Source organism: Pogonomyrmex barbatus, unplaced genomic scaffold, assembly GCF_055798465.1.
Source record: "Pogonomyrmex barbatus isolate J1 unplaced genomic scaffold, ASM5579846v1 scaffold8, whole genome shotgun sequence".
NCBI classification, from domain to species: domain Eukaryota; kingdom Metazoa; phylum Arthropoda; class Insecta; order Hymenoptera; family Formicidae; genus Pogonomyrmex; species Pogonomyrmex barbatus.
The window spans coordinates 911893-929670 of NW_028297182.1; the positions used below are offsets into that span (position 1 = coordinate 911893).

A 17778-nucleotide genomic window follows, 5' to 3' on the forward strand; every position below is an offset into this window, starting at 1 on the left:
AAATAGCAAAGTTTCTAAATTTCTAAACATTTCTAGATTTCTCTATCTTGTAACCAATCAACATGTGATATGTTTAGTAACTTACCAGACTATATGTCATCGATAACATATATACATGATACTTGAAGCAAAATTCGGACGATCTATATAATGAAGTGTTAAGAAGTTGTAATATCTTGCTCCAAAAAAAAAGATAGACACAGGTAAACATTTGATTGTTTCAAAGAAATCAAATTTATTAAATTTTCTATTTCGTTTTTTTCAAATTACATCGTTGGCCTGAAATTTATTCGAATTATATTTACAATTGATGAAAACAGTAAGAAAATATAATAAATTCAATTATCTGCACAAATGCATGTTATCAAAAACTGCAAAATTATTTAATCGTAAAATAAGGTAAACATATACATTAATTGATAAAATTTCGAATGTTAATACATTTTTTTAATAAAATAAGGCGAGTTTTTTAATTCATCGATTAATAAATTGCATTATGCGCAAATGCAACTTTGCTCTATAAAAATAGTATTTGCGCATTATGCAATTAATCAATCAACAAATTAAAACTCATCTCATACACATTATATTTAAATATTTTATTAATCAAAGTATTTATATATGATTCTTTTATATTAACTATTTTCACATATAGCAATCTTTAAAATATAAATAGTGCAGACTAAATTATAACAGTTTAAAGGGAGAAAGTGTTAATGATTATACGTATAAATGAAAAAAAAATTGTATAAAAATATTTAGCTCAAATATTTATTTCTTTCAAAAATAATTCTGAATCTGTAAATCTCACTATTTGCTATGTATGTTTATACAAGATTATATTTTACATTTATGTAATATTACACACGTGATTTGTACAATGATCTTCTATAAATATATGTAATCTTATATCACATAAATTATTATTGTTTGAATTTTTATAAAACTACATGTGCTACAATAAGTGTAAAATTCAATAAGAAATTTTATATATATATATATTTCTAGTTATGGATATAATAAGAACGATTTATTCAAATATTGTTTATTACTAGATAAATTGTGTGCAAATAAGTGAGTAGTCAACTTTTTCATTATTTATATTTATCATTTATTATAAGAATATTTTTATGCAATAAAAAGACAAAAATATATTTTTGATATCTTTACAAGTAAAAAGTTCTAAAAAAATTGTCTAAATTTTCTTTTCGTCATAGAGATTTATCTTGTATTTACGTACAGATCAATACTTGTTCTGCTGATTTGTGCATATCGTTCAAATTCTTTTTTTATGTCTTCACTTGGTACAATGCCATACGTATCCTCCGCTAATAAATCCATTACTGTGGAACAGGAAGTCGTCAATTCAAACCAAACTTGTCTCTGCATGTTTAAATTTCCATTCTCATCAGTTGCTAAATGTAATTTCTCAGAAATATCCTCTAAATTCTCTATTCGCCGTTTATGTAGCTTTATCTGTTTCTTTCTTTCTTGTTCAAAACTAGCTAAATATTTATATGCTCTAGAAATATCAAGTGATATTAATACATAGCTTTGAATATCACTTTCTGGACAAAAGTATCTCTTTGCTCCATCAAGACATCTCAAACTTTTTATAAAAACCGATTTGGCATCAGTGAAATTTAATATACATAATTCTGTAATTCGATTAAAAAGTTGTAACTCTTTCTCACAATATATCAAATGTGTTAATTCTTCCTCAGATTCTTGTTTTGATTTTGATTCATCTACTTTACAAGATTTATCTTCCTTCTGAAATCTTTCTATCCAGTAACGTAAAAGTGAAGTTCCATAACTACCCCAAAATTTAGTAATATAAGCACGTACATAATTATAGCTAATACGCACATTGTGATATTCTGAACAATTCTCTTTATTTATATACTTTAATACGTCCTCAGAAAATCTAAATATGATATAATCTGCAGTAGCAAGATGATTTCTACCTTCAATGAAACGATTGTTTATTACAAAATATCGAGATATATCAACTAAAGTTAAAGCCCAATCAAGACATTCAAATTGTGTAATCTGTTTTCCTTTAATTAGTACTGTTGATAATTCCTTCTTTAATATGTTATGTAAATATGTTACAAATTCATGCTTATCTTTAGGATGAATATAATAATGAGTTCCTATATCATGTAAGGTTGTTATATGAAGATTGTCCAAGATAATCCTGGAATCTGATACTTTTTGTTCAATACCAACAATAGTTGCTATATTGATAGGCTCAAGATAATTATCCTTTGTATATTTTATATATAATTCCAGTGCTGCATTCAAGTGTAAAAAAGCATTTTTCACATTCTGTAATTTATGTGTAACTAAACTTAATTCATTCAAAGCACCTACAGATGTCAATATAGCTTTACGGTCCAGTTCTTTTCCTCCCAATAATCTCAAACATGTTAAAAAAGTATTTATAGCAGTATGTAACTTGTTGTTCTCTGTAAACTCAGTATATAATTGACCTACATTATAATAAGCTACAGCAAGAGCTATAATGTCATCAAACTTAGTATTCTTTGAATCTGTATCATTGTGTAATTTTTGCATTTTATTCTCTAATGCTTTAATCACTTTTTTTTTCTTCTTGGAAAGGTTGTCGACTCCACGAAAATTACTTATTTCAAATGACGATCGTAAAACTTCTAGATATTTCTTGCTAATAGTCATACCTTTAGTCGATTCTGCTTCTGTAGCTTCTGTGTAAAAATCAAAAAGTCATTACATGGACACTTTACGATCGATTTTAAATAAATTGGATAAATTTAGCACAAATAATTTTACCAGATTGATAGGACTTCTGCTTTTCTTTAATCTTGCGTTTAAGAAACGCGAGCATTGTATGTGTTACTTGATATTGTAAAAATAAAAGTCGATATAAATCTGTGTTATGACTTGCAAATTTATTCCATGTGTTTTGATTTCGGCAGGAATTTTCCAAAAATACATATAGACACGTGTTGTTTAGAAACATGGGGGTTCACATTTCCGATATCCAATAGGAAAGTCCATTGCATAGGGAGAAAAACGTTTTTATCTAGGGTTTCTAATGCTTTTCTATTTCAAATAATATACTAGATGAATGTTTTCCATTTAGTAACACAAGTCGACACAAATATCGTTCTATCTTTCTTGGCATTCAACGATTAACAAGGACAAAATAATACTTGTGTCGACTTGTGTCACTAAATGAAAAGCACTCATTGGCTATAGTGCAAATTTTTCAAAAAAGTATAGCAGCTCCTGCACAAAGAACGCAAAGCGACAGAGTGGAAACGTAGCAATAAAAAATTATTTTTTTGATGTTTACACAGTACGGATTAAAACAGCATTATACACATGCGTAAATTTGAAGTGGCTTGAAACTTAACAGATTCTGCATGTGTCTCATTGTAACTTCTGCGTGTTATGTGTTAATTATTAACAAAATTATTAACAAAATTATTAACAAAATACACACCACAAATAAAAATATTAGACTTTATTGCATAATAGGTAAGTAACAACTTAAAGGACGCTGTTATTCTTTTTTTAATTATTATTTGATAATAATATGTATTGTTTAATATTATTTATTGTTTTTAGTTAAAATGAATGAAATTTAGCATAGAAAACACAAAATGTCACGTAGCAAAAATTGAATTGTATTTAACTTTCGCGCGGCGACATGCGGCGGAAGTTACATATTTAATATCACTAGAAAAGCAAGACAGTGATTGGCCACCGTGTTATTGCTTTGCGTGTGTAGATGTCATAAGATTCGCTCGATAAAAAATATTAAATATTTATTTATTTATTATGGACACATACGCGCGCACGCATGTGTATATGTGTGTCTATACAAACTAAATGAAATTAATAATATAATATTATTTTTTGTCGAGTAAAATCTTATGGCCCCTGCACACATACGCAAAAAAATGCAATAACACGGTGGCCAATCACCGTCTTGCTTTTCTGATAAATATATATATATTTTAATCATGACTCTAGTACCTGGAACCCAAAGCAGATTATATATTAAAAACATTACAAGCGTAATTCTTTAGATATTTCTTAAAATTAAAAAAACTAATACTCATAATCAATTCCTGATAAATAAAAATTTCACATTTTTATTACATGTAAATAAAAAATATACTCGCCACGAAAATAATTAGGTATATCACTAAAGTTTAGTCTACAATGACATAACATAAGGCTAGTCACAGTATAACTGTGCTCTATACTGTGACGTAAGGTTGTTAAGCATAAGAAATAAAAATAATTTATTTAAATAGTTCTTACAATCACGCTTTACAGCCTTATAGCCTTATAGCCTTATAGCCTTATGTTATGTCATTGTAGACTAGGCTTAAAAGTCACTTGAATAATGACAGTTTTATTGCAACATTACGTTGGCGTCTCTGATCATAATCAACCACCTGTAAAAATGAAGGAGGGGAGTTCAAAGCAACGTGCACGTTTATCACTCGGCGCGCCGCAGGATACGATTTAAACTCTATGTTCTTTACATGTGAATGGTCAAGGTCAGTAACTATCCCTCCGACTCCCACTTCTGACTGAAATTACATGGTGTAAACGGGACGTTTCTTGCCGTGTGAACAGTCTCCCTTACATTTTTCTCACACGACTCAAGTACCTACGAATCGCATCTACCGACATTTATTCAGCAACCATGACTCGATCGAAAGAGAAAAACGAGAATTTCGAGATCGTCATAAAAAATCTCATAGCCGGCGGTGAGTTGGTTATCCTTGATATATTCTTTTACCTTTTTCATTTCTTCAATGATAATTTTCTAAAGCTTCTTTATAAAACTGCGATCGAATAGCGCACTATTGCGTCATTCTATCTTTATCGCTCATCAAATGTAAATTAAGGATAGAACGTGATAGCACGCGTTCTGACGGAAAGATAGTAGCAGAGAGGAACCTCTTTCTGGTAGTAGGACATTTGGGATTTTGATAGGGATTTTTGATTGAGAAATGTCACTAATACCGCAGGTTCTTATACCTAGATCGCGTTAGTTTGTTTTAAAAACTAAAATAAATATTTAAATCGGACATATTTAGGACGATTTCGATCAAACTTTAATTCAATTAACAAAATCATTTTTTTATTTCTATCAGTATGGATTAATTTTAATCTAATTTAATTTATTTTTCTTTTTTTTTTTTAATTTTAAGAATTAGAAAAGAGTATAACGAGAGTAATCTACATTAATAGAACTGGATATTGCAGCAAAATTTTTTTTAATTGTATAATTTTTCGCCCCTAATCTATATATTTCTTTTTATATATTAACTAAAAATTAATAATATATTTTATGTTAACGAGATACGTATGACGTAGAGATACTATTTAACATTTAATACTTACGTCATGATGAATAATTAGACGCGATATGAATTAAATAGTTAAATAGTTAAATAATTTAAAAATTCTAAATTTAGATGCATTTTGTATATTAACGCGCAATTGTCTGCAAATGTGATCAATTTTAAATGTTTTTCGTTTAATAAAAGAATCGCAAAAAAGATTGATAATGTTCGTTAATCCATGTAATTACACCATGCATTAATCTTTGTTTCAAAATATTCTCGGGATTTCTTTAAACTACTATCGACACGAGAATTATTTTGAAATTTATATTTGACATTTATAAAAATGTGCAATTATAATTACATCATCAATATATATAAATTATACATAGGTATTGCTGGCATGTGCTCGAAAACGACTGTGGCACCTTTGGATAGAATAAAAATTTTATTGCAGGCGCAGCATGAGCATTACAAACATTTAGGTAAGAATACAATTTTTTTTTGCTAACGATAACATGCAAAAAATAAAAAATTATAAATATATAAATATATGTATATATAATTATGAATTTATAATATGTATAAAATTTTGCAGGTGTTTTCTCAGGATTCAGAGAAATTATTCGACGCGAAAATTTTCTTGCACTGTACAAAGGCAATCTCGTTCAAATGATCAGAGCCGTGCCGTATGCAGCAATACAATTTACAACATTTGAACAGTACAAAAAAGTATTGAAAATATTAAATATTATAATCTATTCGAATTTAATGACGATATTTAATAATCATTTAATACCAAATAATACAATGTAACTCTGCTTTCTATTAAATTTAATATTCTATCTTATTATCTCAAATTAATATTTTATTTATAATTATTTTAAATCTTCTATTGACAAAAACTTTCTTAAATAGCTATAAAAACTAATATATTAATATTTACATAATTTCTGTCAGCATTTAAGAGGATCATCCGAGCAAGATTCACACATAAATGGATTTTTAGCTGGAGCTGCCGCGGGTGTCACAGCGGCCGCAGTCACTTATCCACTTGACACTATCAGAGCAAGATTAGCCTTTCAAGTTACGAGCAATACACTTTATTCCGGAATCAAACACGCCACTGTGAAAATGCTGAAAGAGGTAAATACATTCTTGAAGTCTGTTGTCAAGAGATGCGTTAAATCTATAAAAAGATCTATTTGTGCCTCTGGACCGCGACATTAGCGGCTCTTGATAACTTCAGCTTGCGGACTGAAACTGTGAAGGTAAATTTTGAAGGAACGAAATCAGTCTTTTAATTTATATTAAAAATATCTAAATAGATATATTTGATAATACAGACTTTATATTCTATAATTTATATACTGTATACAGATTTTTATATACTATAATTTAAATTTTATTAAAAATTATTAGTTTCTCAATTTGTTTCTCTCTCTTTTGTCAAATTAAGATTTTGTTATTAAAATTTAAATAAAGAAATAGTTATTAAATATTACAGGAAGGCGGTCTTCGAGCATTGTACAGAGGTTTCTGGCCTAATATGTTGGGTATGGTACCATACGCGGGATTTTCCTTCTATACCTTCGAAAAGCTGAAATATTTAAGCATGAAATACGCTCCACATCATCTTTGTTCCGAGCACAAAACGAATACCGGTACGCAAAAAGTATATAACTTTCAATAAAATGATAGGAAAACTATAGTAGGACCATTGCAATATATTCTTCATTTTTTTCTCTTTAGTAACACCAATAATCATTGCAGATTTTTTTACTATTTTCATAAATATGAAAATAATGAGAATAATGAGTTATAAATCAATATTTTTGATAAACTAAAAAAAGCAAAATTTTATATTTGTCTAGACATATTTGACTTAAAAAGATTATTAATATTTGAAAGTGTTAATAGTACAGAAACAAATCATTATTAACAATGGACAATAGGTGTTGAATATCGTACGACATATATCTTCTTTATTATAGGCGGTCTTACATTGAATATACCAGCAAAACTTTTATGCGGAGGAGCTGCCGGTGCTGTAGCGCATACCTTTTCTTATCCATTAGATGTTACAAAGAGACGTATGCAATTGGCTATGATGAATCCAGCTACACATAAATATGCGTAAGTAGTATAATTCAATAATGTACCAAAATATTAACATCTTGAAATATTTTTATGAGAGAGTTATATCCAGTTTTTTTTTATTAATCCATAAATGAAAAAAGATGAATAGTTAATTATTTATTTGTGAGTAAATAAATTTAAATTTATTTATAGAGGTTTTTATTTAGTGTAAATTTATTTATTTATAGGTATATTGAGATATACCAATTCATACATAAAATTATTTTTTTAGGTCAGGAATGTTGTCCACTCTTAGGATAATATACATCGAAAATGGCATTGTGAAAGGTTTATATCGTGGAATGAGTATCAATTTCTTGCGAGCAGTTCCTTTTATGGCAGTTGGTTTTGCAATGTACGAAATAATGAAGCAAATGCTTCATTTAGACACTGGAATGAGACTATAAATTATATATAATTGAATTTATTTAGATTGGATTAGAAAAAATATTTTATGATATTAAGTTTTTTATATTGTATTCATATTTATTATAAAATAAAATAAGATGAAATAAACTGCAAATCATATAATTTAAATATTTTAAATATTTTAGTAGATATTTGAATATATAACAATCTTTACTAATATTAAAGAAATAAAATTAGATAAATTATTACTTTAATATGTATGTATACATTATATAAATTGACAAAATTATATATTTTGAGAAAAAACAAAAATTTTGTATATATTATTTTAGAATATTTATTTGTACATATAACTTAGAAATATGCTGAGCTTTTTATCTTTATACATATTATTCATCTTTTTCACCATGTAACGTAAATACAAGTACTAAATAATAAACTAACAAAGTATATGATTTTTTTAATATATACAAAACTAATATCTCAAATTAATTTTAATTATTTAAAAACATGCATAGGGAATGAATTTTATACATTAAATGTTATATTCTTTATGAAACATGTTGTGAATATGTAGACTGTAAGCAAAATCCTATCTAAATGTGATAATAATATCCCTTTATTTCTCTAATTCCTTATAATAAGATGACATTATATAATATGTTCATGGCATTTTTCTTTCGTTTTCGCAAATGTGGATTTATCTGATGCCAGATTATGCAAGTTAAATTAAAATATCCAAATAAAGCTTGCATTTAAAGTTTTAAAGAGTATTGCATACTTGTAATGTCCAAATTCTATATTTATCATGTGTATAAATCGAATTAATCGATTTAAATATTGATCCAGATAAGTTAAAAAATTATAAAAGCTATCACAAAAAATTTAGTTTATTAGGATATACAAAGTTTGCTCCACACATATTGTAATATTCGAATTAATCATATAAATTTTTATAGAGTTAAATCTAAAATGAAACTAATTTCTCTTTCTCTCTTTCTCTCTCGCGCTCAAATAGCTAAGATTATTGTATATGGATATTAATGATGTATTTAATTTATACAATAAAAGTATTTACGAAATTTGGATAAACAAAAGAATATTCAATGTGTAAATAGATCTCTAAATATACAAGGCATTCAATTTTAATGAAAACAAGAATTTCAAAAATAGATGGATTTACATAAATAATTTTATATAAAACTTATACTAAAAAACTTATTTTTTGTATTGGAACATATCACAATAAAATATGAAATAACTTATAAAGCATTCTTTTCGCTAATCCTAATATTTTTACATGCAAAATTATAAGAATTAAAATTGATTTAAAAAAATATATAAAAATTTAAAAAAAAAAAGAAAGAAAGAGAAGACAATCTCTTTGAATTTTAAATACGATCTCATTTAGGAAAAATAGTTTTGCTAATCATAAAATATTCAAAGCTAAACAATTTTTATATAACATTAAATTTGTGTAAATCCATTCTTTTTTTTAGACATTTATCTTTATTAAAATGGAGTACCCTGTATGATAGTTTCCATGTATTTTTCACGCCAATATAAAATTAAAATATAATATTCATGTATAGATATTACTATGCATGTTTCAACCGAAACAGCGCATTTAGTAGTGTTTTATATTAATTTCGTCCGTTGTATGAAAATCGGTATGCAGTGAGAGGGCAATAAATAGAGCAGATATAAAATTAGCTATAATAGTTGCTGGTACCTATTATCCCTTTGCCGTACCTTTAATTAAATTCCGCCGCATTATATATAATACTACAAGTGCATTTTTGTTCTATAGGAAAATTTATTCTTATTATTGTAGTCTAGAGAATATTATGTATATACGTATTATTGTACGATAGAAAACGGAAAAAAAAACAGAAGAAAAAAATGCTCAGCCTGCATTGTGCAGAAAGGTCGCGTTAACTCCGCGTTGCATCCTGTGCTGTATATGGATTTACAGTCTTAGTTAATTGCTATAATGTGCATCTAACACACATTTCACGTTCGCCTTGTCGTCCTCCGTCGTCTCGCTATTGTAATTGCTTCATTACGCATTATATTCGAATTGCAATGATTATTCTTATAAATACATTTTCGTGTGTTCGGCTCTTTGTCTCTTTTAGCTGCTCATTGTACACAAACTGCTCCTGCATTGAACGAATATGAAATTTGATAATGGGTTGCTTTGATTTGCATTACACATGTTTATTTACCAGAAGCATCATTTTATATCTATTAATTAGTAAAAATGTCGTCGGTAGGTTTACAAGCAATCAATTTTTGTTTAATTCAACCATTATGAATGCGTAGATTCATTCGGCATAAAGTATGTGTTTCACTTTAGAAGGCAGATAGAATTGATGCAAAAGTGTCATATCTTTTTTTAATTATTAGTTATCAACTAGTACAATATATAATTCAATTTTATATTGCAGTTTATGATTACACACACAAGTTAAATTTATGATATAAAAATATATAACTGATAGAAAAATAAATCAAATCAACTAAATTTTATATACAGTATTAAATATAATCATTTTGCCTAAATAAGGGGAAAAAATGTGAAGTGCGGATGTAGATATTATTCTCATCAATCCTTTTTATTGTATAAACGCGTATTATTTCGCAAAAATAATGTTATGGAGTAATAGAAAGCTACATCAACGAGAACAAGATTTACATTCGCCTTTTCTATATTATATGGATAAAAATGTTTACCTCATTTGCTTAAAAATAATAAATACTGTGCAGAAATGGCTACTCTAACAAAATAAATTGTTCATCATGATTCTGATGAATTCGTATGTGTAATGTCGTATCAAATTAAATCTTTAATATTTTTACCTGAAAATTATATTTATTGGCTCTTCATATGGCACAATTTACGCATGCCAATTTACTGTTGCATCAACTCACCTTGTATTTCCTTCAAGTGGAACATTTCATGCTCCATTCACACTAATAATAACGTGACACTCTCTTAAATATAAATTATGACCATCTTGGTATATTTTCTTGGAATCTTGCATGACAATCAACTTCATTTAAGACGCACAGTCACGTTCACAATACACACGATGTTGGCTTTATAAATTTTTCTTGGCAAGTTTTAATATTCTCATTCAAGATTACAAAATAATACCATTTTTCCAATATCTTTCTATCTATTACGCGCAGACGTGTGCATTATTATATATTCAGTTTTTTTTATAATAAAAATACAAGCGGATATAATAAAAGTTGTAAAACTCAATGCTACAAGTGAATTTAATCGATACGTGTGTACATTATTGTATTATTTTTTTCCTTTTCAGTGTACAAGTAATGTTGTGTCTACATGTATCATGTAAGGCACGCACAAAACGTGCGTGTAATCTATTCTATCTCTCAATGAGACACCACAAAGTGAGCCATGATATAATACTTGGGGCTATATGTGGTATGTGTGAAGACATGTCGGAGCTTCACACTTATTTAGCGATGTTCTATCGTAAGTTATGTTGTCTGGCGTCACTATAAAGTCAGGATCGCATTTTTATTCCCCTACCTTGACACTTAGCCCTGAAGTCTAATCCCTTAGAGGAAGTAGTCTGGCGTTCGCCTGGTAACATGTGGTTCTCCACGTCTTGGTGCTGGATCAAATTGTAGGCTATAAAAAAGAAAAAAATATCAAGATCAAACGTGTTCATTTTTTTTTAACATCTTTGATCTAAAATCTTTTAATAATAAAAGAAATATAATATAAACACGAATTATTTAAAAGATTTATTTGAAAAATTTAATTTATTAATTATTTAAGAAAATTTAAACATAACATGAACTTAATATGTATTTAATTGATTAATACAACAAATTGTAAACATGATTGTAACATGTTATGTTACAATATATTAAATGTACTAAAGTCATACTCACAATGAATATTTTAAAGCATCATCCAGTTCCATGATTGCAGCTTGATTTCCGCAACGATAACAGTAATTAGGTGCTGAGAATATAGTCACAACATTGCGATCATGACACCTGTAACAATAGCACAATATAAATAATATATATTTATCAGCTTATTAAAATATCCTGGACTGAGCTATATTCATATACATAGTAATATACATAGTAAATACATAGTAAAAGAAAACACTTAAAAACCAAATATTAAAATACTCGTACCAATTATATCCCTCCATAACTAACTGATGAGCTCGTGATACGAGTGTTAGTCCATTGGAGTGGTTAAATGTTTCTGAAATATCTTGACCAAAAGTGTATCCTGCCCCGCGAGGTGAAATACCCCATCCTCCTCTATCGTCTGGATCTGACCATAGCAAATCGCACATGGGACCCTATGTTAAATAACAAATAATAATAGTAATTAAATTTCAGTATTATAGATTTCATGAGAGTTGTAAATGTAAATACTAACTTCATGTGGCACTTCCTGAAGACGATCTAGAGCACGTATGTGATCTAAAGTGTCAATCGACGGCGATAGACCACCATGCAAACAAAATATTTGGCCATCGACCAACGCTGTTAATGGTAAATAATCAAATAAGTCCGTAAAGAATTTCCATACATTGGCATTCCCATATTTACGTAAGCATTCGTCATAAAATCCGTACACTTGCGTAATTTGCCTCGATTCATGGTTACCTCGCAGAATAGTTATTCTTTCTCGATATCTCACCTTTAAGTATACAAAACAAACAGGAAGGAAAGAAGAAAAATAAACTAAATACATATTTTTTCTTAATCATCCAAAGAAAAAATGATATACATATAAATGATATATTAGAGAATTATTTTATATATATATATATATATATATATATATATATATACATACACATGCACATACAAATTATTACTAAGAGATAACTATGATATAATAAAATTATGTATTACCTTAAGAGCTACAAGCAAAGTGACAGTCTCGACCGAATAATAACCACGATCAACATAGTCACCCATAAAAAGGTAGTTTGTATCAGGTGATTTGCCACCTATTCTGAACAACTCCATCAGGTCGTGAAACTGCCCATGTACATCTCCGCATACTGTTACAGGACATTTTACTTCTTGTACATTTGATTCCTTAGCTAAAATTTCTTTTGCCTAAAAGTTTTAAAAATTATGAGATACTGTTGCCGATATGAATGCTATTATCAAAAACATTACAAATGAAAGAATAGATTAATATATAACAAATAACATCATATAATTTAACATATAACTTAGATTTTTTGTATTTTAATTAAAAATTTTATAGGCAAAATAATGTACAAAGATTTATATTAACATGATAAGATATCACACTGGTAAAATTTTTCAGATTATAATCTTTATAATATCATAGAAATTCTAATATTTAGATGGAAATTCCTCTTAATAAATGGATTTCCTTTGCCAATTAACAAATATAATTATTTGCATACATTTAGAAAATCAGATACGTTGGCCAATTGGCATAACTTATAGATACAACATGGTGCTGCATTATTGCTATAATACCATCTTCAAACATCTAAATACAGATTCATTCAAAGCTGAGTGTCTACTATTGAGAATTAAAAACTGAAACAAGCTTCAAACAGTAATCAAATGAAATATTCCTAGAATAATTTTGTACTATCCATTTTTACTAGTATAAATTTTAATCTTGATATAACTTACTTTTTGTTTTTCAGTTAAGAATTAGAGTAAGATAAAGAGTAAATTAAACAGAAATTAAAATTAGTCACTGATTGAAATAAGTGATATGTAAAAATATCTCTTTCAATATTTTAATATTAACATTTCATCTCAGTTTACTGAGTATTCAAATAATATGTTGGTCAATTAAAACAATTCTTGATTATACTACATTAATTCAAACAGAATGATAAAGTACTTCAGTACTCCATAAACAACTACATGATTCATAGACAACCAATATAATTTTGCTCATCATTAAATTCTCTTATCAAACCAGGAGATAGCGATAAATAATAGGTGATACTATTGTTAGCTGTACAATAAATCCGTTCCTATCATTATCACAAAATGATAAGATTATCGTCTCTTAAACAAATCCTAAAACTACAAACTATGTTTGTAGAGGTGCATCTGTGTAAATTAATTACAGCACGATAACGGAGTGTGCACCTGTTGCAGAACTACGTTAACAGGTTCAAAACGGCACGGAGGGCAGGATGATCGATTAGGAACCGCAAATTTCGTCACTGTCGAACGGCGACCTCATAAACATAAGATTGCGTTCGTTGCGTTTACATTCGAGACCGTCGAGACAGAAGTCAGGACAGGACAGGACAGGACAGAACGGGATCGACGAGGATAGGATGGAAAATCCCGAGGTTACCCGCAGCATCCGGAAATCTTCGTGAACGCAGCGAAAAGCCACGGGGGGGGATTATCCATGACACATCGTCGGGCCATGTTTAACGATGCGAGGTAGCGGAAGTCGGCGTGTACGAGCCTGTCCCTTCGAATGCGGCACGCGACAGCCGTGCGCGAATAATTAAACGCGAGGCGCGAGACGCGTTACCGTAACGCGGTAACGCGGAGGTTCTCGCGGAGGCTCGGGGGAAACGGGGCGTAGTCGTTGCTCAACGTATGTGGCGATCGCGTACCTTATCGCAGAGAGTTTTCACTTGGCTTTCTGTCAGTTGTTTGCAGTCGTTTAATTGTTCTATCCACTGGTCAAGTTCCTTGAGTGACGCCTTCTCCTCCATCGCGTACCTGTTCCACGGTTCTGCACGAAATTAAACGCGGCCGGGCGGGCGGACGAGCGGGCGGTCGATCGCACCCCTATCTAGCGCATGTAATCCGTCGCCGCAAGCGTGTCCCTCTAACGCGAAACTAAATCATCCGACTTTATCTCCGCCACTGGCCGCGAGCCCGCAACACAAATACTCCGTGAAAGCGGAGAGCGCTCATTCACACACAAAATGGCCGAACGCGAGCGCCAGCGCGGTGACGTCACGTTGTATGCTCCGCGCATGGGGGCGCTTGCGATTTGTGCGCGCGCGTCGACCAATCGCCACTGCGACCGTCGAGGTCGCATGATTGGACGGATACGAATCGTGCTGCCATCGTCAGTTTCGTGACAAAGATTCCATAGTTTTTGATCGCGTTCGAAACGGGATGGATGCGACACAAGTGGAAGAAAGAAAGAAAGAAGGGAAGCGAGGTGCGTGAATAACACATCGGTTTAATAAATGCAAACGTGACGTAAGTGAAATGATAAAATGTGTCATCTGTTAATGAGCCGTGTTGATGACGAAATAATTGATCCTTCACAACATTCAAAGTATAATTAATCTCGCATTGTCACGCCGTGGAACTTGAAAAAAATTGCGATTCGAGATTGATCGACTCTCGGTTTTGAGTTCGAGACATTTAATAATTTATTTATGTAAAGCTTAGAATGTGCGTGTGTGTGTATGTGTATATAGATATAATCATAACAATAATCATTATCAAGATGGATCAACGAAGTCGCGATTACAAAAGTACTGCTATAAAATATATCTTATCTTTATATGTTCTTTGTTAAAAATAATCGCAAGGTAAAATTACTTTCATGGAAATATCTTAAAAATACAATTAGAATATCATTCGAAATTTATATCTACTGACTTCTTAATATAATCAATACATGCAGATGAATGTAAGTTTTTGGAGAAATGTATAATATAATAAAAAATGTGTAATTAGAATAATAAGAAGTATATATTAAGATGTTCAAAATGTGTAGAGAATTGTCTCAATCTATCATAAAGAGCTTAAATGACACAAAGTCCAAAATTAGAACATGGGATGTGAAGATATTTTTAAAATACTTTATGTTCCGATTTTGAAATTTGTATTATCTAAGGATTGACTATCTCTCATATTTTCTTTCCAATACATAAAAAAAAGAGGTTTTCGAAGAGCAAACTAATAAATCTCGATGTTGAATAGTTTTATAATAGCCTAACATCGAGCATGTTTTTAGTATACATATAAGTACTGTTATTACATGGTAAAGCCTTTATACAATGATTGTATCGAATACTGCAAAAGAAAGTAACAATGCAATGTCTGGATTTCCATTACATGGAGCCTTCATAAACAATTTATTTACTATACTATTTTCTTTAGTTGTAATTTTTATATTTTACTCATTGTTATTCTCTGCATTGGCCCGTTTTTCTCTTGCAAAGAGTTGCATCCAGCTGTTCAAGCCATGGTAACAACAGCATGATTTTCCTTCTATAATTTGGATCCTTCGCGATAGGATTATGTTCCAAATATACAGTCTGCAATTTCTTGTTGGCTGTTAAATTCTCCAATGTGTTCCAGTCTTCGATATCATTATTGTTCATCTGCATATTAAATAATATAAGTCATAATAATAATACATGCTTACATAACATAAAAATATTTGTTGATTCATTTCTTTCTTACCCAGAATTCTTCAAGATTTTCAAGATGATTCATATTTTGAATCTTTTTAATTTTATTGTTAGCTAAATCCAATGTTGTTAATCCTGGACAATTTTCTATGCCTTCTATGCATGTGATACCATTTTCCGATAAGTACAATTGATCCAATTTTTTTAGCTCCTCAATATTCTCAATCTTCATAATCCGATTACTTTGTAGACTTAATAATGTGAGGTCTTTCAAGCTTTCCAAGTTTTGGATTTTGATAATTTTATTTTTACCCAGATACAAATTGGTCAGCTTCTCGAGACCCTCCAAATTTTCAATTTCACGTATCTTATTATCACCTAATTCCAATGTTGTAAGATTCACTAGATGCGAAACATTCTCGATTTGTAAAATTTTATTTGATGACAAAAATAATTTTTGTAAATTTAGTAAATTGCCCAATCCTTCTATCTTCTTGATGCGATTAAATGATAAGTCCAGAAGTCTAAAACCCATAATTATTTGACTCATTATCTAAATTCCTCATTTAAAGTTTTCTATTCAGCATGCATTGTTCATTATAAAGAATTGAAGTCAAAAACATACTCTAGATTTATAAGAGCATCCAGATTTTCTATAGTCATTATTTGATTATCTCTTAATTCTAACTCAACTAAACTAGTGAGTGTATCAAGATTCTCTATTTTTTTTATTAGATTCCAGGTGAAACATAATCTACGTATTTGCGTTAGTGGTTCTAGATTCTCCAATTTGGTTAATCTCGAGTGATTGAAATCTAATTCCTAAAACATTTTAGTATAACATTTTTAGTATAACAATAATACAGCTATTTTAGTATAACAATAATACAGCTTGTCCATAAAACGCATTCATATCAACATGATGTATTCCTAATTTGAATAAAATTGCATTCTAATAACAAATGAATCAGTAATAATCACACACTTCGCTATCGGGATCTATAATCATAATCTTATCAGGTTCCTCAGATTCCTCTCCCTCATTTTCGACTTTTACCTCGGCGGAACCTCCCTCACTCTTATCCTCCTCTAAAATAATTGGATTTAAATCAGACATAACCTAAATCCGAACATAATTGTGCGCACGAAATTAAATTTTGTCCCGAGTCTTACCGTGATTAGCCATAGTCGAAACTGTGCGACGAAAAATGACAGGCGCTGATTTGACAAGTGGTCGACTGTCGATAGATAAAATCAGCTAAAATGACTTATTTAATGGTATATTCGATTTTAATCAGTACATACCTTCTACAACGCCCTACGATTTATTAACGATTAAAAAAAAAGTTTACGATGAACATCATACGATACAAAATGACAGAGATCTACACGAAAGGTCAAAAACTATATATAAACGAAAAACCCATAGGCTCATATAGGCTAATAATATAAATAACAAATCAATCAAACACCATATGATACGTGATGTCATCCAAGACGGG

The 17778-nt window shown here is 29.7% G+C and overlaps 4 protein-coding genes across 7 annotated transcripts; 1 reads left to right on the forward strand and 3 right to left on the reverse strand.

The window, feature by feature from the left end:
- Window positions 1–1087: 1087 nt before the first annotated feature.
- LOC105425623 (KIF-binding protein-like) lies at window positions 1088–3089 on the reverse strand. The gene is made up of 2 exons (XM_011636467.3): window positions 2815–3089; window positions 1088–2729 (listed from the first exon to the last, which is right to left on the reverse strand). The coding sequence occupies exons 1-2, from the start codon at window positions 3002–3004 to the stop codon at window positions 1222–1224; spliced, it is 1698 nt and encodes a 565-aa protein (XP_011634769.2). The 5' UTR covers window positions 3005–3089; the 3' UTR covers window positions 1088–1221.
- A 1343-nt stretch (window positions 3090–4432) lies between these two features.
- On the forward strand, window positions 4433–8016 carry LOC105425621 (mitochondrial coenzyme A transporter SLC25A16). Of its 3 annotated transcripts, none has more exons than XM_089083681.1 (8): window positions 4433–4559; window positions 5747–5839; window positions 5953–6086; window positions 6315–6500; window positions 6554–6625; window positions 6862–7018; window positions 7349–7490; window positions 7726–8016. In XM_089083681.1, exons 2-8 carry the CDS (start codon window positions 5758–5760, stop codon window positions 7898–7900), a joined length of 948 nt encoding a protein of 315 aa, XP_088939807.1. In that variant the 5' UTR covers window positions 4433–4559; window positions 5747–5757; the 3' UTR covers window positions 7901–8016. The 3 variants fall into 3 exon arrangements, with proteins under 3 accessions (XP_088939807.1, XP_088939805.1, XP_011634767.2); XM_089083679.1 differs by having other exon boundaries at window positions 4458–4772; XM_011636465.3 differs by lacking the exon at window positions 6554–6625 and having other exon boundaries at window positions 4459–4772.
- A 3113-nt stretch (window positions 8017–11129) lies between these two features.
- Window positions 11130–14859, reverse strand: mts (protein phosphatase 2 catalytic subunit mts). The gene is made up of 6 exons (XM_011636464.3): window positions 14510–14859; window positions 12786–12995; window positions 12304–12567; window positions 12051–12223; window positions 11796–11903; window positions 11130–11529 (listed from the first exon to the last, which is right to left on the reverse strand). Exons 1-6 carry the CDS (start codon window positions 14609–14611, stop codon window positions 11457–11459), a joined length of 930 nt encoding a protein of 309 aa, XP_011634766.2. The 5' UTR covers window positions 14612–14859; the 3' UTR covers window positions 11130–11456.
- Window positions 14860–15261: 402 nt separating this feature from the next.
- On the reverse strand, window positions 15262–17757 carry LOC105425618 (uncharacterized). Of its 2 annotated transcripts, none has more exons than XM_011636457.3 (6): window positions 17582–17757; window positions 17450–17514; window positions 17262–17365; window positions 16902–17098; window positions 16329–16800; window positions 15262–16246 (listed from the first exon to the last, which is right to left on the reverse strand). In XM_011636457.3, the coding sequence occupies exons 2-6, from the start codon at window positions 17460–17462 to the stop codon at window positions 16049–16051; spliced, it is 984 nt and encodes a 327-aa protein (XP_011634759.1). In that variant the 5' UTR covers window positions 17463–17514; window positions 17582–17757; the 3' UTR covers window positions 15262–16048. The 2 variants fall into 2 exon arrangements, with proteins under 2 accessions (XP_011634759.1, XP_011634760.1); XM_011636458.3 differs by having other exon boundaries at window positions 17450–17534.
- Between the last annotated feature and the right edge of the window lie 21 nt (window positions 17758–17778).